General features: G+C 36.8%; 2 protein-coding genes across 2 annotated transcripts; one reads left to right on the top strand and one right to left on the bottom strand.

Moving 5' to 3' along the window:
• The first annotated feature begins 7,728 nt into the window (after positions 1–7,728).
• LOC148957330 (melanopsin-like) lies at positions 7,729–9,917 on the top strand. The gene has a single exon (XM_089115548.1). It carries the CDS (start codon positions 8,010–8,012, stop codon positions 8,904–8,906), a length of 897 nt encoding a protein of 298 aa, XP_088971674.1. The 5' UTR covers positions 7,729–8,009; the 3' UTR covers positions 8,907–9,917.
• Positions 9,918–10,365: 448 nt separating this feature from the next.
• Positions 10,366–21,915, bottom strand: LOC135684660 (uncharacterized). The gene is made up of 12 exons (XM_089115547.1): positions 21,504–21,915; positions 18,739–19,024; positions 18,178–18,337; positions 16,804–17,298; positions 16,252–16,391; positions 15,555–15,719; positions 14,550–14,930; positions 13,914–14,126; positions 13,284–13,541; positions 12,594–12,725; positions 11,715–12,197; positions 10,366–11,224 (listed from the first exon to the last, which is right to left on the bottom strand). The coding sequence occupies exons 1-12, from the start codon at positions 21,554–21,556 to the stop codon at positions 10,988–10,990; spliced, it is 3,003 nt and encodes a 1,000-aa protein (XP_088971673.1). The 5' UTR covers positions 21,557–21,915; the 3' UTR covers positions 10,366–10,987.
• Between the last annotated feature and the right edge of the window lie 755 nt (positions 21,916–22,670).

Raw genomic sequence — 22,670 nt, 5'->3', positions numbered from 1 at the left:
CTAAGAAGAGCACAAGGCTCAAACTTCACCAAAAATTAAATTTTTTGTTTTTTTGAGTCTTTTGGAAAGCAAAACAAGTCTGTGTTTCACGCTGTCTTGAAATAGACGTATTTATGTCTTGAAAAGACGTATCTGGTCTTGAAGTCCTTAAAACTTTAATGCAATCCGGTTATACCTTATGTCGCTTAAAATTAATTTAAGAATAATCTTAGGCTCATGATAAAAAAATTAAAGAATATTGAAGCTCATCGAAAAATTAGGTATTCTTATAAAAGTGTATTGTTTCATATCTTTTTGTGCATACAAGGACGAAGAATCCATCACTAAAGTGGTGGACGCCTGCATTAAGGGGCATCCTAGCAAAGTTCCTAAAAAATGCCAAAGATATTGAAAAGACTGTTTTTACAAGCCCTGATATAGAGCAATAATATCATAGATATGTTTTGGAATTGATGTGAGCGGTGCCGCCGAGAGGAGCTAGAGGCCCTGGGGTTAAAGGGAAAGATTTTTGCTAAATTTTTGCTACCACGCGCTTTCGATCGTCTTAAAATACATTTCCGAACATTTATTGCAGTCATTTTCTTGCCATCGTTTAAAACGTTGTTCTTTTTTGGCGTACCTTTTTTATCGCTTCTTTTGTAATTAATATTTGATTTATTGCATTTTGGAAATGAAATGTTTTACTTTTTGAGGCCCCCGAAACCCTCAAAGGCGATTTCCCCCTATTCCCTACTTGGTGGCCCTGGTTGCGAGTTGGTTGTTTTGATGTTTCTAAAAGCAGATTGCATGGAGAAATTTTAGAACATGGCTCCAAAAAGTCATTCCCTGCTCTCTTTGCTCAGTTCGTAAGGCATCTAAGCATTTCAAGTGTAATTTTTGGTTATGCATATAGCAAAATGGGGAAACAAAGTGCAGAGCATGTGCCCATGATGTATAGTAAGGGTGTGGAATGGAGACGGTTTGCACTAAAAGGTACAACAAAGAATACAATGTGAGTTTACCAATCCCAATCTCGAAAACATTTACACCTTTCTACGCTTAGAATAGGGATTTGCAACCATGTACTTTGTAGCTCTTTGTCCTACTTTCTACTTTCTATGTAATTATGTGGATGATACTACTATCTTTCCTTGTGGATCCGATCTGCACCTAATATTAGAATCACTCGAAAGAAACGCTTGCTTGTTATCACAATGGTTTGAGGATAGTTACATGAAAATGAACGAAGAAAGATGACATCTAATATTCGGGAAAAAAGATAAAGGGGTCTCTGTATAAATTTGATAAAAGAGAGTACCAAAGAGACACATTCTTAGAATAACCTTCGACAAAATGTTAAGCTTCCAATCTTTGCAAACCTCCGAAAAAGGCCAGTCAAAAACTTCTTGCTATAAATCGCATATCAACATTAATGGCTGCACCTCAACTAGTTCTAGCAATGAACTCCCTTATAATGTCTAATTTTAGTTATTGCCTACTTCTGTGGATGTTCCATGGTAGTAATTTAAATAATGAAATACCGTAAAAGCTCTATCAAGCCCCCGGGGGCTTATTTAATTTTCGGGGTCCTAGAGGGGGGCTTAATAGAGAGTGGGGCTTATTGGAGAGGGAGGGGGGCTTCTATCAAAAAACAAGATCAAGGATACAATAATGCTTTTTATTTTCCTGTAGCTTTCTGGTTTATGTCTAAAAACGAAAATGTATAACAGAACAGTGGCTGAAATCTAATCGTTATTTCATGGAATTCAATGAAATTTTAAGTCTTTCCTCATCTTCGTCTGAATAAATAATCAAATCAACAATATCTTCCTGCAAAACATCATCATCTGGTATTGCTTTAAAAGAATCACTTTCAAACACATGAAATTAAAAAATTGGCAATATTACGACGAAATACATCATAAGCTATCACTAAAACATTGCACTTGTATAAAAATTGGGGGGGGGGCTTAATAGAGAGTGGGGGCTTATTTCAAATTTCTGCCTAAAAGATGGGTTTATTAGAAAGGGGGGCTAAATAGAGAGAGGGCTTAATAGAGCTTTTACGGTAAACAAGATTCATGAATGTGCTCTTCCAATCATATGCAAAGATAGCACTTCCAATTTTGATCAATTACTTACTAAAACAGAAAGAGTCCTTATTTAATAAAACAGAATCAGTGTCTATTCACCAGATAGATTTACAGCTATTCTTGGCTGGGATACATAAAACTGTCAATAACCTGAATCCGGCATTAATGGTGGATGTCTTTGTTACTAGAAACCTAAAATATGAATTTCGAGCAAACAGCAACGTTATTTTTCTCAGTGGAAGAACAGCACTGGAACAAAGAGGTACAGAGAAGTGCAACAACACATGGTACTGAGACCATTAGATTTATTGACCAATAAATGTGGCAAAATCTGCCAACTGAAATTGAAGAGCCCCAATCACTACAGATAAGGTAGGCCACGCAGAAAAATTGAAACTTCACATTTCCAATTTTTCTGCGTGGGCTCATTATTTTCGGTTCTTGTCCAAAATATAGCAACTTTTTATCAGAAACGTTGATAATTTGATAGTTCTCATCGATTTGAAGCATTAAGAACAGTGAAAACTTGTAGACTTAGACAGGGGGGCAGATAAGGTAGGCCACGCAGATAAATTGAAACTTCACATTTCCAATTTTTCTGCGTGGGCTCATTATTTTCAGTTCTTGTCCAAAATATAGCAACTTTTTATCAGAAACGTTGATAATTTGATAGTTCTCATCGATTTGAAGCATTAAGAACAGTGATAAGTTGTAGATTTAGACAGGGGGGCAAATAAGGTAGGCCACGCAGATAAATTGAAAGTTCACATTTCCAATTTTTCTGCGTGGGCTAATTATTTTCGGTTCTTGTCCAAAATGTAGCAATTTTTTACCAAAAACGTTGATAATACGATAGTTCTCATCGATTTGAAGCATTAAGAACAGTGATAAGTTGTAGATTTAGACAGGGGGGCAGATAAGGTAGGCCACGCAGATAAATTGAAAGTTCACATTTCCAATTTTTCTGCGTGGGCTAATTATTTTCGATTCTTGTCCAAAATGTAGCAATTTTTTACCAAAAACGTTGATAATTTGATAGTTCTCATCGATTTGAAGCATTAAGAACAGTGACAAGTTGTAGACTTAGACAGGGGGGCAGATAAGGTAGGCCACGCAGATAAATTGAAACTTCACATTTCCAATTTTTCTGCGTGGGCTCATTATTTTCGGTTCTTGTCCAAAATATAGCAACTTTTTATCAGAAACGTTGATAATTTGATAGTTCTCATCGATTTGAAGCATTAAGAACAGTGAAAACTTGTAGACTTAGACAGGGGGGCAGATAAGGTAGGCCACGCAGATAAATTGAAACTTCACATTTCCAATTTTTCTGCGTGGGCTCATTATTTTCAGTTCTTGTCCAAAATATAGCAACTTTTTATCAGAAACGTTGATAATTTGATAGTTCTCATCGATTTGAAGCATTAAGAACAGTGACAAGTTGTAGACTTAGACAGGGGGGCAGATAAGGTAGGCCACGCAGAAAAAAAGAAACTTCACATTTCCAATTTTTCTGCGTGGGCTAATTATTTTCGGTTCTTGTCCAAAATGTAGCAATTTTTTACCAAAAACGTTGATAATACGATAGTTCTCATCGATTTGAAGCATTAAGAACAGTGATAAGTTGTAGATTTAGACAGGGGGGCAGATAAGGTAGGCCACGCAGATAAATTGAAAGTTCACATTTCCAATTTTTCTGCGTGGGCTAATTATTTTCGATTCTTGTCCAAAATGTAGCAATTTTTTACCAAAAACGTTGATAATTTGATAGTTCTCATCGATTTGAAGCATTAAGAACAGTGACAAGTTGTAGACTTAGACAGGGGGGCAGATAAGGTAGGCCACGCAGATAAATTGAAACTTCACATTTCCAATTTTTCTGCGTGGGCTCATTATTTTCGGTTCTTGTCCAAAATATAGCAACTTTTTATCAGAAACGTTGATAATTTGATAGTTCTCATCGATTTGAAGCATTAAGAACAGTGAAAACTTGTAGACTTAGACAGGGGGGCAGATAAGGTAGGCCACGCAGATAAATTGAAACTTCACATTTCCAATTTTTCTGCGTGGGCTCATTATTTTCAGTTCTTGTCCAAAATATAGCAACTTTTTATCAGAAACGTTGATAATTTGATAGTTCTCATCGATTTGAAGCATTAAGAACAGTGACAAGTTGTAGACTTAGACAGGGGGGCAGATAAGGTAGGCCACGCAGAAAAAAAGAAACTTCACATTTCCAATTTTTCTGCGTGGGCTAATTATTTTCGGTTCTTGTCCAAAATGTAGCAATTTTTTACCAAAAACGTTGATAATACGATAGTTCTCATCGATTTGAAGCATTAAGAACAGTGATAAGTTGTAGATTTAGACAGGGGGGCAAATAAGGTAGGCCACGCAGATAAATTGAAAGTTCACATTTCCAATTTTTCTGCGTGGGCTAATTATTTTCGATTCTTGTCCAAAATGTAGCAATTTTTTACCAAAAACGTTGATAATTTGATAGTTCTCATCGATTTGAAGCATTAAGAACAGTGACAAGTTGTAGACTTAGACAGGGGGGCAGATAAGGTAGGCCACGCAGATAAATTGAAACTTCACATTTCCAATTTTTCTGCGTGGGCTCATTATTTTCGGTTCTTGTCCAAAATATAGCAACTTTTTATCAGAAACGTTGATAATTTGATAGTTCTCATCGATTTGAAGCATTAAGAACAGTGAAAACTTGTAGACTTAGACAGGGGGACAGATAAGGTAGGCCACGCAGATAAATTGAAACTTCACATTTCCAATTTTTCTGCGTGGGCTCATTATTTTCAGTTCTTGTCCAAAATATAGCAACTTTTTATCAGAAACGTTGATAATTTGATAGTTCTCATCGATTTGAAGCATTAAGAACAGTGACAAGTTGTAGACTTAGACAGGGGGGCAGATAAGGTAGGCCACGCAGAAAAAAAGAAACTTCACATTTCCAATTTTTCTGCGTGGGCTAATTATTTTCGCTTCTAGTCCAAAATGTAGCAATTTTTTACCAAAAACGTTGATAATACGATAGTTCTCATCGATTTGAAGCATTAAGAACAGTGATAAGTTGTAGATTTAGACAGGGGGGCAGATAAGGTAGGCCACGCAGATAAATTGAAACTTCACATTTCCAATTTTTCTGCGTGGGCTCATTATTTTCGGTTCTTGTCCAAAATATAGCAACTTTTTATCAGAAACGTTGATAATTTGATAGTTCTCATCGATTTGAAGCATTAAGAACAGTGAAAACTTGTAGACTTAGACAGGGGGGCAGACAAAGTAGACCACGCAGATAAATTGAAACTTCACATTTCCAATTTTTCTGCGTGGGCTCATTATTTTCGGTTCTTGTCCAAAATATAGCAACTTTTTATCAGAAACGTTGATAATTTGATAGTTCTCATCGATTTGAAGCATTAAGAACAGTGACAAGTTGTAGACTTAGACAGGGGGGCAGATAAGGTAGGCCACGCAGAAAAAATGAAACTTCACATTTCCAATTTTTCTGCGTGGGCTAATTATTTTCGGTTCTTGTCCAAAATGTAGCAATTTTTTACCAAAAACGTTGATAATACGATAGTTCTCATCGATTTGAAGCAATAGGAACAGTGACAAGTTGTAGACTTAGACAGGGGGGCAGATAAAGTAGGCCACGCAGATAAATTGAAACTTCACATTTCCAATTTTTCTGCGTGGGCTCATTATTTTCGGTTCTTGTCCAAAATGTAGCAATTTTTTACCAAAAACGTTGATAATACGATAGTTCTCATCGATTTGAAGCATTAAGAACAGTGACAAGTTGTAGACTTAGACAGGGGGGCAGATAAAGTAGGCCACGCAGATAAATTGAAACTTCACATTTTCAATTTTTCTGCGTGGGCTCATTATTTTCGGTTCTTGTCCAAAATGTAGCAATTTTTTTCCAAAAACGTTGATAATACGATAGTTCTCATCGATTTGAAGCAATAGGAACAGTGACAAGTTGTAGACTTAGACAGGGGGGCAGATAAAGTAGGCCACGCAGATAAATTGAAACTTCACATTTCCAATTTTTCTGCGTGGGCTCATTATTTTCGATTCTTGTCCAAAATAAAGTGGTTTCTCTCACGAAAAACGCTCACAAATTGTACGTAAGGGGAACACAAAAAGATTGTAGATTACCTGAAACATTTCATGTTACTTTTATTCTTGCGCATGCGTGGGCAAAATCCCATATTTTCCTCCTTAAAGTTTTGTTCATCTCAAAAGTAGATGTGAGAATGATGAGATGTTGTCGTCATGTGATGCAGCGTTTGGCATAATGCATCTTGCCCTGATGCAGTATCCCACGCAGATTCTGGTAACCACGCAAAAAAAAGTATTACACCGGAGATCAGACCTGTAATTCAGGTCACGTGTACATAAATTGCATAACAATTTCTAGATAAAATGAGCCTCGACGAGTCTGCGCGCAGGCTACGACTACCCTGGGTCAGGCTAGGTCCAAAATGTCAAAAAAGTAAGAGATTTCGTAAACTGCTGAATGCAAATAAAGAAGCGCCCCATCGAGCAAACGCCCTGTCGAAAAAGCGCCAAGTCAAAAGTCAGGAAATTAATTATGCGTCTGTGTGCTTAATCAAGGAATTGCGGTAATTTTGGTTATCAGTTTAATGGTTACCTAATCCTAGATGAAAAACTCCAAAGGAAAAGAAGCAGAAGGATCATATACAGGAGCCGTGCATTGAATTTCGGTAATCTCAGTATGTTTACTGAATGTTGGAGCATTGGTTTCCTGCTCCTTTTGGCACCTTTTGCCCCCATACACAGGAAGGTAGATTAGAATAAAGGCGTACAGCTGTCAGAGAAAAAAATATGAATGCCCCTTTTCAGTAGCACCGGACAAACATTGATGAAGGGCTACTAGAGTTTCTTACAAGCGGTTTTTTAAGTCAAAAGCGAATGTAAACGAGGGTCGTGAAAGTGATATATATATATCGACAAAACAGATGAAGACAATTTTGCTGGAAAATCCACCACGTTTTATAACATTCCCCTCGAAAATATGTTGACTTTGGAGCAAGATATCAAATAATTTCATTTGGCCACACCGGGCCACTTATAATGCACGCTGGGACGGATTTACTGGGGGTATGGAGGAAGCGACACCCCCTTCCAATTCTGCTGCGATTTGGTAAAAAGCAATTTTTGCAGTCAGTGTGAACACAATGTTGCAAAAAATTCACTTGAATTTATAATCTTATCTTTTTTAACTTAAAGTGGAAAACTTAATTTTAAAAATGGACGCTTCTTTCATTTTCCAATCGCCTTAAGGGTGTGGCATCAAAATCCAATCATTATCTAACAACTCCCCCCCCCCCCCCTCCATCCTCGCCACTAAATTCCTTCCTTGATTGCACAAAACAACATGGTTCGGACGGGAAAGGAGAATGCAAAATGAAACTTTCTAAAAATTTAGTGTAGTGTGCCAAGCCTTTAGGAAGTAGCCTGTGTCCAGACCCCTAACTTGAAAGTTAGGGGTCTGGAGCACAGGCTATTAGGAAGGCCCTTTATCATAATTATCAGCTAATCGCTTTGAAGAAGTAATTTAACACCGATGTTCACCTGCAGTATTTAAACACTTATCCTTAATAACAAATGTAAATTGTTCTCAGTTAGTCCAGTTTTTAAAATTAGAAAATAAAACAAATTGAGTTTTTTGCTTGTGGTTGGAGATAAACTGCGTCCAAAATACCTCTATTTAAAGATGCATTTATTAAAAGCAGGAATAAAAGAACAATACAGCTGCATGATTTCCATCGGGCATTTTATTAAAAAAAGATTGATTCTACGGTTGATATCCACGCAGTTATAGCTTAAAGTCACTTTCGTGACCAAATTCAAGTATAAAGATATTGTTTTCAAGTGAACGATTCAAACATGGTGCTCTCTTGTTGGGATTTTGTTTTAGTTCCAAGAAACATATCGTCTTACATCGCCAGCAGCTACGCCTGCGGAGTTTCCAGCATCGTGCTGTCAATTCCTACTACAATATTGAACCTTACTTATATTTTTGCTGTTCTCAAGTCAAATGAGCGGACGGAGCCTTGTCAAATACTTTTACTTAACTTGGCATTTACTGACCTTTTTACAGGGATATTCTCCCTGCCAAGCAACTTCGCTGAAGCAGTATATGTTGCTACTTTGAAAAGCCCTTGCTCCTTTGCCAATGTCACAACTAGCCTGAAAATGATTCTAGGATCAGTATCGTTCATAACAATAACAATTATAGCAGTGGAAAGGTACACGTGCATTTTCTACCCATATATACACAACGCTCGTGTAACATCATTTTTTCTGACTATTCTTGTGACTGGCGTTTGGTTCGTCTCCATAGCTGTTTACATTACATTCTACTACTTTACAACAAGCAAAGTTTTCTTTTTGACCAATTTAGTCCTCTGCGTGTTTGCCTCAATCGTTATTGTTTTCAGCTATGTCAAGATTCTGCTTCGTGCTCGAGGCATCCGTCGAGAGATTGAGGCGAATTTACAGCGCTTTGGTCAACACCGGCTAACTGAAAAAGATAAAAATCTTCTATTGGTTGGTGGGTTTATAATCCTTTCTCACTTCGTGTGTTTCTCACCCTTTTTTGCTTATGGTATCTTTGTTATCATTGGGAATAGCAGCAATATCCGAGGGTTCATGCCTTGCTGGAAATGGGTTTTTATAATGGCGAGTTCATTTTTCAATCCTATCATATCATGTACATTTAATCCTGCTGTGAAGCGAAAGGTTATAAAGATGTGGACGTGTGGGCGCAAAGGTGACTGTTAGAAGCATTAGAAGATGAAGTAGAAGGAAAGGAAGGTCTTATATTCTCTTCAGTTTCATTAGAGAACCTGTTGTACGCACCGGTCTGAAAAAGACTGAATACTGTTCTTCTGGAACAACACAGTCTGGAAGCCTACAAAGAGGATCCACCCATATGGGGACTTAACGGTCCGCGAAGAGCAAAATATGGATGGAACAAAAAAAGATTGCAATGGTGTGTTGCTTGTTGCATAATGTCAAAAAGCCCAAGCTGTCGTCCTGGAAACAGTTCGAACAGAAACGCCAAAGAGATAAAGATTTTACACTAAAAAATATTCCACGCACTTTGCCACTTGTAGTGTTGTAAGCCTAAGTATCCGTATACCAAAGCTTTCTAGGACAAATTATCGAGCATATTTGTGAGCTAAAACTTAAGGTAAAGCCAAATGTCCAATCAATACAGGTAAGTCCAAAGCAACCTGACAAGGTCCCAGCAGGGACAACACGAGCTGGAATCCATACCGCGTCAGTAGATTCTCTATCCAGTAGGTTTCGTACGCAAACAGCAAACAGACTCCTATTAAGGTGGATACGTTTCAATAAGGGGTAACCTCAATTTTATACTATTCTTTTAAGCTTTTTTATTACGAAATTTGTTATTAGAGGATATCTAGTTTAATATACCTCTGAAGTTTGAATAAATAAGTTTCTGTTTGGAACAGTACCCTTATTTCCACGGAAGTAAAGTAGCACTAACTAGGTTGCAAATTCATAGAGAAATAACTTCAGAAACAATGGCCTATGTTGAAAAAAATCATTGAAATATTGCAAGTTTTTTTAGTTTCAAGCTTACTGTGAGTGAAGGATTCTAGCCTTAGGCCGTGGATACACAAACTGAATGTTATTCAATCAAGAAGTTTGATTGAATATCTACTCTGCAGATCGAATAGCTAGGCACTGTTCAGTGATACTTTTATCAAATTAAGAATGCCTTGGTAAACAAATTTTGATTATTAACGAGATTTTCCCATTCAATTGAACAGATACCTAACCTTTTTCCATATGCAAGTGCATAAATTTGGGACTTGCTGCATATCAAACTGTTGAGTAAAATGTTATGCTAAATTCATTAAGCGACTTGCCAGTGACTTGTTTTGTAACATGTTCTGATCTGTGTGATAATAATGCACTTTGAGAAATTGAAACACAGATCGGACAACTAACCTTCTGGTACTGTAATAGTTTAAGAATAGTAGAGATTAGCGAAGACATGGTTGAAAACAGTTCTCAGTGTATACCACGTGAAATAATGTCAGAAAGGTAGGCAAAACAGTTCCGAAATACAGATTTAGTCCATCAAATTCATCATCAAACTAAAATTTTACACCTTATTGAAGATTATAAATACCGTAGAAAAATTGTAGCATGATGTAGGGTTTAATTGGCCTTAACGCTAGAAGGAAAAGAGTTTTTTTTGGGACAACAAGAATTTGGTAAAAATACGGGGCATCTACAGCTTCAAACGGCCGCCTCTTTTTAAAACCTGTAAGATGCATTCAAATAAAATCCAGTTAAGATCAATTGAGATAATGTATGCCTCCCGTGCCAAACATTTAATGGGATCTATTCAGGAAGTTGCAGTAGAATATGAAAGAAAACTCCAAGATTTTCTGTAGAAATATCTTAAACTGTCTAAGTTCTAAATTCTAAAGTTTTTATCTAATTTATACACAAAAAATAATTTATTACTGTGTGAGAAAACTTTTATGTTAAAGGTTATCATTAAATGATAGAAGATTTATAAATATATTGTTTGCTTATACATCAGCCGCAGTATATTAATTCAAACAGATCCCAATCATAGTAAATAAACTATTAGACCTTAACATCAGCATTTGTTATGTCTTGGACTAAACTATCTATACATTACAGCTGGCATTTCTTCAGATAGTAGAAAGGCGTCTGCTTTACTGCTGCGAAAAACTCGCTACGGCAAATGATATGCAGCTAAAAATATATGCTAAGTTTGTACGTCTATGTCTGTCGTTAATGTGATAGCCATGTTGCTACTTTGTACATAAATATAATAGTTAATATCAGCGAAATTATTCGAGTTCTTGAAACCATATTTTGGCATTCTCTGTATGAAGGCCTATTTCAGTCCTAATCTCTATATCGTCAAAGCTTCTTAAGATCACCTGATATCTCTCAGCCTGCAATGGATCTTGAATAACGCCGTCATACACCAATGGTGACCCATGAACACCTAGAATGGTTATCTCGACTCCTGTGTCAACCACTTCTGCAGACAGACTGTGTGGTATATGATCCAAACGAACCAACTGCAAAAAAATCGCATCCAGCGCTAGACTCAAGAGTAGCAGCTTAGAACCGTTCTATATCTACAATATGTAACCTTAAATAGTCTTTGGGAAAACAGGCATGGGCAAGTATATCGAGCACCTTGCCCATCAAAATTATTTTATGCGTTTTGGCTAAGTTATTCGGCTGGCTGGTTAATAATTTTGTAGCGGCGGTAGGGTAAAGTGGACAGGAGCTCTTCCTGGTATTCTAATTAGGTCAAGTCTGTAATTTTCTTATCATTCTATATTTAGCACCCAACATGGGATATGGCATTTCATATTAACAAGATATTGAAGCAAAAAATGCATCAAAGAAAGCGCTACCTGGCTGAACAGAAAAACTAGAGGAGGCAGTTTTACGTTAAATGTATAGATTCGCTTCTGACTTTTAGAATATCTTATAAAAACCAAACTTTTAAGAGCTTTCGTCATTTTTTAAAAAGAAGTAAACTCTGACATTTTACATTACCTGGAAAAAGTCTTCTTTCTTCGTCATGCAGTGTGTGATGTAAACTTCATCAAGATTCCCAAACAGGAAGTACTTTTGCCACACAGGGTAATCTATATCAAGGGCATGCGGGCGAAGATGCTCGTATCTAAAGACGTCATCAACCACCAGCTTCACATTCTTTGAAAGCAGCTTCATCGTTTGATTATCATGTTGCTGCTGTTGTTGGCAAATGAACATATCAAACTCAATCTCTTGTTGAGAACGGGCAATGTCATGCATTTGCATTGAATTTGAAGTCTTGAGAATTATGCTGCGTACTTTCCCTACTTTTTGCATCTGCCTTAATTTAGACATCACGAGCCTGTCAACCATTTGCAATCGTATCACAATATGGTATCGCCTTGCGCTGTGAGTAAAAGATGGCAAGTTTGAACAATAGAGAGTGCCACTCTTACTCATGTGACTGCTAACGAACTCGTGGTTGTAAGGCTTGTCTTTAATCTGCAATTGGTTGAAAGTAAAATAATAATATTTCCGTTTTTCCAAGAAGACAGTCATTATTAAAAGAAGCATGACCGCAAGAATATTGCAAACATCAAAACACTTTTGTGCACCGATTTTGAATTCCTCTACTTGACTCTGTTCTCCTAATAACCACAAATTCCTCGTTGTCTCATATTTTTATAGCAATGGAAAAAACTTAGAAAATGAGAACAGAACTTGTGCAACAATAAAAAATGTCATTTTACAATGCACTCCTGTTAAACATCCTGTACCAAATATTCAAGTCTTTGGAATGAAACCAAACTTCATTTATTGCTAAAGCATTTCGACTCTTCATAAAAATGCTGCTAATACACTCCTAGTTATAGTCACTAAGCAGGGACGTATACGTACCTTTCCTATACAGTTCAACACAGTGTTATGGAAGGTTGCTCCAATCTTTTCAACAAACCCATTGGTTGACTGAAAAGGATTCATGACTGTGTTTCTGAGAAACTTCAAATTGCATTTCGTGATGTCTTCAAGCTAAAAAAAACAAGCAAGGTTGCCTTACAATAATAAGTTGCATTACTCTTACAATGAGATCTTCAATGTATAATCTAGCAAAATCAGTTGCCAATATCATTTTCTAGCGCTCCACGAAAATTTACGAAGGTTCAAGCACTTTACAACAATAGGTAGCCCAAAAACAAAACTGTAAGTCTGAGAATATTGGAAAATTGAATCATCTCACCATTAAAAAATAGAATTCTATGCTCACTAGTTTTTCAAAAGTTTGCAGCTATACAGAATTTATGTTTTTATCATATGGTTTAAAGGCAAGAAAAAAGGAGAACAGACCCCAAAGAGTTTAAACCCCTTTGCTTTTGGTCTAGAAAACTGCAAAACTGAAGCTGGCGCAAAATATGAAGCTGGCACGAACTAGCGGAGACATATCACACTGAAGTACTTTTCATCCAACACTCTTCGGAGTTTAAAGGTCGGATAGTGACAAAAGGCAAGCAGAAAATTGTTATCCAGGTGTGGATCGAAAATAACTTGAAGGGCGTATTTGTAGTTTAAGGGAGTTTAACAGATACTTACACCAAGTCTCTCTTTGAATGCATCCAAAGATACCCCATATTTTTTTGTATTGAATTCAGATGTTGTTAGATACATCGGTATTCGTTTTGTTGGTAGGCCAACCCTTCCTGAAAGCTCTTTGAAAATTTCTGACTGCAAATCATTTGCAATGTTGATATCAGTGTTGAGTGAACCGTCTTCATTTTTTATGTTCACAACAAATGTATTGATTAGAGCATCTGGTCCTACTTCAGCCAGAAACGTCATGGCCTCTTTGTCCTGGTAAAAACGTAAGCATAATTTATGTAAATTTATAATCAAAACAGATATACATCCTGTTTTTAGCTTGAAATTACAAAAGCTCCGTCTTCAGCCTTTAATATTTGCATTGCGTTCAAATGTTATTGTAGCCTTCCTAAATTGCCGGATCGAGTCATATTAGTTCATTCGAAGGAATTGGACGTTCAAAGTTTGATAGCTTACTGAAGCCAAGCTATTCCACATGATAGATTAGGTATGTTATGAGCGCCAAACCAATATAAAGACGCTAATTAAAGCCTATCAATATTCCATACGCCGAATTCTCAACATCACATTATGTCGATCTGTCTCTTAAAGATAAAGACAAAAGGTAAAACGAATTTTACTCACTTGGAATATCTCCTTGTTTGTTTTCCCATGGATTTTTGTTCTGATAAATTTCTTCATATCTTCCATGCTACCTTGATGGGAGTCGATAAAGTTAACACAAACAAATGGATCATCGTCCTGTGCTATTGTCATCCACATACAATAGAACAGTTTGGTTGCAAATGTGCACTGACCCAAGATACGCCCATATCCAAGTTTGTTTAGGCCAATAACCTAGAAAACGGACGAAATAAGCTTGGAGTGCACCCTGTTCTAATCTTAAAACCAGTAAATGGTAGATTTAAATGATAAATTTGCTCTTGAACAGAAATTCCTTGCTCCGTTAACCATGGTTGTGTACTGTAAGTGAAATATAACTGGTGCAATGCTTGTAATACATAATAGGTATTACACTATTTGTTAAGAATTGCAAGTCAATAGTGATTTAGAATTTCATTAGGACGGTTTGCCACAGAATCGGCATCAACCGAGTAGTTCATGTTATATTATTGCTGCGCTCGAGTTCGTATGCATGCCTTGGCCTTGGGCCCTTGAGACTCTTTTATTGATAGTAATTAGAGATTTTACCAGATGAACTGGAAAGAATTGATTTCCTTGGAGTAAACGATAGAAAAGAAAATCACTTTTTGTACCTACATTATGGGAAAGAAGAACACTTGTTGCAGCAGCTCCTGGCTTTGAACCTTCCAAACCGTATACTCCAACCGATGGATCATCTTCTCCGTGGTACACTTCTGGTGCTGCTAAAGCGATGTAACTGCGCATTGACCCGTTTCTGTAACACAGTGCACCAGAAGGATAGACACAAAATCCTGCCTTATGTGGGTCTACTGTGATTGTATCCACCATTCTTAGCGCTTGGTATTGTTCAATAACGTAGGGAGACAATGAAATATCTGGTACAAAGTCGCTTGGAGCAACTTCATGGCGGTACCTTGTCGACAGATTCCTTTTGTGAGAAATGTTTTCATTTTCTACCAGAGATCGCATGATATATTGACCACGGTCCAGATTTGACTATAAAGAAGGAAAATGGCAGTTCAAGTCATACATCATTCTGCTTAGCCGAGCTATTATTGCTAACTATGGCTTTTTGATTATCTACTGTACTGACATGTATTGAGCTGAACACAAGGATGTTTACAGGAAAACGCTATTTTTGTAAGCCTTCGAGGTGGCTGGCTTGGGGATCTACAGTCCCTTTGGTTGAGAACCCAGCCTCTAACTTCGTTAACAGCCAATTGGGTTAAAAGATGGCACGTACGTCTTTTTTTGTCACTTGTACGCTGAAGCCCCTCGCCAAACCGTAATAATACTCACAAAAAACTATTCTAGATAGTGTGTAAGGATAAAATTGCACATGTTTCGTATAGTTTGTAAAGTAAACCTCCACCATAGGCCTGAATAACAGAAATACGCTTAAATGAGATGAAAAGTATAAGAACTTTGGGGAACTTTCGTGTGAAGTCCCTCAGCTTTCTTCCCTAAGAGCTAAGTAACACACAAAACAGTGCAAAATTGAAGAACATTTAGTAGGATTTTAAGCTACCTAGGCAAATAAACAGAAATGCTATAAATTGCAGAAGGATCACGAAAAAAGTATATATTACATTATTATATTAAAGTATCCAATCGGCTTACAGGTATAGAATGGGTTCTTCGTGGTATTGTGCTGATTATGTTCCAGTTTTCTTTGACAATCTTGCTTCTCTCAGATTCTTTGGTACCTGAATCTATGGGCTCCCGTAGCATTGTCATCAGATATCCACCCCAGGCAGCATCAGCGTGAATCCAGAAATTAAGGCCCTGAAGTTTAGTCAACACACTTTTCTTATAGAGAACTGCATAGAATGCATTCTTCTCGATCAAAAATCTTGCCCATATAGTCAAAGACTAAAAGACTTAAAGTCAAAGACTTGTATCAAGAAAAGCTACAGAAAGACTGCGTTGCTTTAAAAGAAATATTTGAAGAAGTTGTGAATATTAAAAAGATGAACGTTGGAAATTCATATAATTAATCCCATTCTAGACCAGTTGCCCAGAGAGTGCTACAAATATTCAAATAACTGAATAATTTCTTCTCAGAATTTTTCTCTTAAAGGGCTCACACTGCGTCACACTTGCGGACAAGGCTGAGCTTCCAATTTACCTGACCTTACCTGCCATAATCTGACATAATCTGGGATAACCTAATAAAACCTGACATTGCCTGGCACAACCATAAAAGCGATGTCTTAGATTATTGTTTCAAGTTATGATTGTACCTTGAAGATGGTCTCACAAGCAAGTGAGTGGTCCTCGCCAAACCGCAAAATGCAAGGTTGTGGATACATCTCACCTTTATTTTAAATCTGTCCCTGATTTCCAGGATATCAACAACTGGGTCCACGGCGCTTTCTTCTGTTGTCCCAATAATAGCTACCACACATAAAACAGGAATCTTGTTCTTGAGGCAACTCTCAAGTAATCTTTGGAGCTCTGAACAATCAAATAGCATTTAGCACTGAATGCATCAAGAACAAACCGGATGCAACATGATTAGAAACACTTGCAAGACAACATTTCGGAGGTCAACCAAAAAACAAAGTCTTTCTCGCTTATCATCTCAACCCTTTTTTAAAATTACATACCATTATTCAGTTCAAAAAGCTAAATTTTCTTGAATCTTCTATCATCACATTAGTAGAAATTTCAAAATTTTGGTTTTTTACAATCGAAACCCTGCTATAGATAGGTTCTCATGATAAATTTGGCTATAGTTAGAAAGCTGAAATACCTAAATTACCCTTTGTTTATATTTTTGAACATGCAACATTGATTTCCCTAGGTTGACCAACAAAAAAATTACTGAAAAAGTTTTTAGTGCAAAAGAGACGCAACAGAAAGCTACCTTCGAGATCCTGCCTCCCATTATTGTCAACAGGCACTTGGATAAGGTTTGCACGTCCTAAGCCTAGCAGAGTGACTGCTTTAGGCCACGAGTAATGGTTAGTGGCTGGTGAAATTATAACGGGGCTGTTGATTCCATTTAACTTCAAGAAGTCAAACAGACCAAGAGAAACTTGACTGTAGTCATCAAGTATGACAGTTACTGCTTTCATTGATAGTCCAGATTGCTCAGCAACAGTTGTCGTTATATAGCAGACATCGTCTATCTCCATGTTCAAAAGACTCCAATTGTCAGCATCAACAAGCTTTGCATACTTATCTAGCCGCGGCAGATAAACAAGCGCTGTCTCTCTGGCAATGGCAAGCCTGGCATCATTTGCAACTGCATTTCGCAAAGCAATAGGATGGAACTTTAAGTTTCTAGCAGCCCATAATGCTTCAATATTGGCAACAGATCCACAACTCGTGATGTGCCCCCAGGGCTTCATTTCGTCATCTAAAAGCAAGCATATTGCAATTTACTCAGCATCTGCTTTTACGCAAACGAAATAGGCCAACGTGGTCCATTTTCATGTGTCATGAAATTTTGCAAATAGGCTTTTTGTATAAACTGTAAACATAATTTTGCCAAAGAAAGTCATAGAAATCCTTGAATAATTTAGCATAATTCTGTGATATTGCCGGTATTTCTGATAAGCCTAGATGTGATGTAAGAGCTGCACCAATGTCTAGACACAAATAGAAATTGCATTTCTTCTTACCAAGAGGCAAAACGTTGGCTCTTCTGCTTCATGATGCTTTCAAAATCGATTTACATGTTTAATCAATTATATTCGTTTTGTTAAGAAATTCCTCAGACCGAAACTGTCAGACCTCAAACATTACCCAACGTTTGCCATCAGTCAGTGACTCCACATTAAAATCAAATTTTCATTGAGAAGATTTCAAGGTTGCTACACTGAGCTCTCTGAGAACAAACATAGCTTATCTTTTTAATATAGCAAGAGTGAGAAATGCAATAATCGATTAAATTCGCCTCTAAGCAATGTACAAATCCATTGATGTCATTCAGAATACTTTAAAATTCTCGTTGTCTCTCTCTCCCATATAAAGCAATGTTTGAAATAGAAACGTGAAGCACGAAAAGATCTCTTCCTCTATCCAACTCCTTTTCTCCAGACCTGATACAAACTACGTAGCGAGTGCATAACGATTACCGCGCCAGAATCTTACTTTGCGTGGTAAGGTTCTGGCGTGGTAATCGTTATACATTCTATGTAAAAAATTTTTAGTCTCCTGTGTACAAATGGATGCTTTTCCAGGTTTTATATGAATAATGATAGTTCTAAAAAGAAGAATCTCATAAGTTTGATACCTTGACGAAATCCAAACATCTCGCAAAGCTGTCTCCCAACTCTAGCTTCGATTAATGTTGTTACTGGTGATGTAGACGAATCTACATTGTTTTGATTCCACAGCATTCCAGATAAATACCCAAGAAGTGAGGGCAAAGAAATGTCCCATACCATGTGGCCCTGCAGTACCAACAGCAGATAAAAATATAGCTTGGTTAAAGTCAACTCTAACAAGATTTTTCAGCTGTGATTTACTTTGCGAGGACAGCCTGCTTGGTTTCTTATAAATGAACAAACAATAAAACAAGCTGAAGAACGTCTTACAATTACAACAAGAAACTCACCAAATGTGCGTGTAGGTTTGATTAGAAACCACGATGATCTGCTTTTATATAGGCTATATTAAACCAAATTTTGGATAGATTATTTAAATTTCATTAAGCTTTTGTTTGACAATGCTCTCCTATATAAAAATAAAAAAGCAGGTAATATAAACTATCGTAGGTACTAAATTTCAGGTTGCTTGGTTTTTTAAATCAGTGTAGATGACAAAATAAACGAAATTTAATAATAATTCATACTTTATATCTGTAGCTGAAGAATGGCACCGATTTCTTGAGCTCTTCAATCAATTTTTTCAACTCCTTCCCTAGCTTTTCAATTTCTTTTTCATAAGATGGCGAATGCCGAACATCCTCTGTGATATATAATGGATCTGTAGGCTGGTACGTAGCACGAAAATCTTCATAGTCATTCAAGATAGATAAAGCAAACTTGTTAAATTCAACTCGATTCTCTGCCTTTGGGCCTAAGAACCAGGCTGCCAAGCACCTCCAAGGCTCTTTTGCATCATAGTCATGTTTTTCCCTAAATGGAATAGAAGAACATCCAAAATAATATCACCCATGTAGCTATCAGCTGCTATAATTCTGATCAAAGGCAACCCCCCTTCCTTCAATCCAACATTGTTATCTATGCTATCAAATTTTATGCTACAAGGTTTTGTTCACAACTGTCGAAAATTATTCTAATATTAACCCATGATGCAACAAATTTAGTTGAATTTTTAAATTTTAAGGCCCCAACTTCCTTCAACTTTAAATAGACAAACAACATTCAATTAAGACAGCAAGGAAAAATTACAACCTATGGGCTGGTTGCTTTAAATATTTGTAAAAGACTAAAAAAGAGCTTTATTAATAAGAATTTTTTTATTACGGCAACGAAAAGATGAATTTACTAAACTTTTGGCACCATTCTTTCACACCTAGACCAATAGCTTTACGGAATTCTTTCTATAAAGTTTATCTATCAATAAAAACAATAAGAATGTCTGTTTATGAATCATGTTTAGGTTGTCTTAATGCCTTTTGCGCAGTTTCAGATTCTTACATTGAATTATTGTGGACTGTTATATGTGGATTATTGGTGGCCCTTATATAAAGGGGCTTGACTTTTTCCAGTAGTAGATAGATAAACCAAAGTTAATAATGAGAGGTAATCAATTACTGCTTAAAATTCAAGTTTTCGTCAATTATTGCTTAAACTTCAAGTTACTTTGATTGGGAATTAGCAGAACAGTAGCGAGGGCTGGATAGCACTGTTATAAAAAATTGTCACTTTTTCCGAAGATACGGTGGATCATTTGGGTCATTCCTCTATTGCTTTGGAAGGCATAAAACCGTAGGTACAAAATAGGCATGTCCTTACTTTTAGCATACTCTTAATTCTTAGCTATGATAAGTTGTCTCATAGTCATGAAATAAATGAGCTTTCCTTTGTTCAATAATGCAACATTCCTTCTTTGGATAAATCTATGCTGTATCAGATATCTTGATTAATATTTATCAGATATTTCAATAACTGGTAGTTTAAATGATAAAACAGAAAACATCAAAGCAGCTTTGATTTCTTCGACGGCTTTGTCTTCGATTTAGAAGATTCTGCATTTTCTCGAATGCATATCATTAATTCTGTAGCATACAAAAGGCGACTCGTCGTTAATGAATACCGTCACGTTGGATTGCTCACATGACTGTCATAACAATTCTTGCGTCACCTACCATCAAGGTATGCTTTCCGCCTCCAAAATTGAAATGTTATTCATAATCACCGCAAACTTTATCTAGCATTTATTGCAAAATGACAAATACTTCTTCCTAGTATTTTCATTAATGAGAAATACAGCCTAGAATGTTCTAGGTAAGTTTATTTTGATGAGATACATCAAAGCCAATAACAGTTGCCTGGTGATCGCGTTAAGAGTGAAATTCAGATTAGCAACTAAGAACGATCTGTTCTCTACACCAAAAGCGTGCACAGTTCTGCCTATACGGCATCAAGCACTTCATGATAGACCAGTAAACAGTAATTTTCACTCAGCCCATTCATACGTATGCGCTGATCTTCGACGCATTATTTTAACAAATCTTGTCAAGTTGCAATCCACAATGATTTGATCGACAACGCTTTTTGTTCAGGATTACATATAATCCGTTCATATCGATTGAACTTGCCATACCTTATTGCTGAGGCTTGTTTACAATATTAATATGCAAGGTTTCATGTTGATGAAAACCACAGATTTCCGTTTTTAGAGTTCTGAGGATTCATAATACGATATATACTGCTGTAGCAATTTGTCTAGAAGTCGTGTCGGCCAAAAAACGAAGTTGTAAAAATCATTAAGCTTTCGGTCAATTTAATATCGAAAATCGATTACTTTTGTGGTAAATAAAAATAGCAGACTGTTGTTAACATTTATTTCTTTCTCACACACGACATTTCTCCGCTTCTATTTCAAATAGTGTCGCGGAGAGCAGGGAGTTTGCCGCGCAAACGCCTTTTCCACGGTTTACTTGAGTAATTAACCAGCGTGTTATTAACCAAGGTCGTGTTTTCAGTATTCTTACAATTTCTTTTGTCTCGTAATAGATCTACATAGGTTTAATCGTTAACACATTTATTGTTGGTAATATCTTTTGCCGCTTGGTTAATTGACTTGGAACGTTTACACATATCTTTTGTAATTATATTTTCTAAAGGGACGGATAACTAAAAACTAATTGCTTATGGTTTAATGGAGAGTGTGTGTTTGAAATGAGCGTGTAATGTATACCACATATTTTTACTAATAAAGTGATAAAATACGAAATGTTGTATTGATTGTTGATTGCCTTACTGCAACACACTTTGTTGATTTGTTCGGACTGTTACGATAAATAGCTCCATTTGCTCTAGGAGGCTCATATTCTATTGGAATTCGCACAATTTTTCACCATTGGCTAATACAATACTTTTGAATATTCAAGCTGATAAAATGTATATGAGAGGCAGAGATGCTTACAACTTGAGCAGCAGTTCTTCTGCTAAATTTCCCTTTGAACTAGTACGCTGCATCTTAGAAGATTTTTTATCCTCTAGATCGTCTGCTGTAATATGCAGCCAACAGGTAAAAATTTTTCTGTAAAGTCGAACACAAATTTTCGAAACAGCTTCTTGAAACGCGCACTACGAAAGAAAATCCAACTCTTAAGATTGCTGCGTAGTCTTATCACGCGACACACAGCGCAGATGACAATGACGTCATATTGAGACATGCAGGGCCGCCTGTGCGCCTGTGGCGGGATCTCTACCGAAGAAGTGTGGCAAAGAGAAAAGAACTTCGTTTACGTTTTCCGCTTCATCATCAAAATCAAAAGTCCTCTAACTGACACTGATCTCAAACTAAAGATTTTTTTGAGATCAGTGTCTAACTAACTACGTGCAGCAGCACACATCCTAAAATTAAGTGCGTATTGGACATGATAACGAGGCTAATACTGAAAAGGCGAATAAAATCAATGAAGGCTAATATTTCGCCCCGGCATACGGGGCTTCATTGAAAGATATTCTTATGACACGCCGAAAGGGGGGCAAGAGGAAAACTGCCCTAGGGCCCCGAGGTCTAGGGGCCTCATAAAGTTAACAATTACGTTCCTACAAAATTATGCCTGAAAATAGTAAAACATATTAAACGACGAACAAATGAATTAAAGCCGTTTGAATATAAGGGTATTTAATTTTTCCTTAATCTTAGTTGTCAGATTTCACGGAACTGTCATAAGACTTGCAGAAGTAGTATAAATTGTTTTTTCAAGCAAAGCTAAATCGTTTCGTTTCATTTTGTTTGCTACATTTTCCTTTTTACGGAACAAAAGTTTGTTAAAGCACCTACACTTTTCTTGTAAGCTCGATATGGGGCGATCATTAATGTGCAGTTCTTAAGAAAAGTGTTATTCCTTTCCGAACAAGAAAAGTACTCATTTACTATAATTAGCGCCAATATATATCTTTTCAAAGCAATCAGAAAAGCAAGTGTGTCGATAAGAACCACTGATAAGAACCCACAATATCGAACAGAATTATGGGTTCAGCATCGAATCGAGGTTTTTATCAACAGGTCGTCCTCTCGTATCTCGTTGGGCCTACTGCACAGTGGTTTTTAGAAGCAGAGCAACTGTCCGCCGACAGA

Source organism: Rhopilema esculentum, unplaced genomic scaffold (genome assembly GCF_057945365.1).
Source record: "Rhopilema esculentum isolate cy_ngs unplaced genomic scaffold, ASM5794536v1 HiC_scaffold_34, whole genome shotgun sequence".
NCBI lineage: Eukaryota > Metazoa > Cnidaria > Scyphozoa > Rhizostomeae > Rhizostomatidae > Rhopilema > Rhopilema esculentum.
The sequence above is the reverse complement of the archived record's forward strand: the minus strand, read 5'-3'. Positions and strand labels throughout refer to the sequence as shown.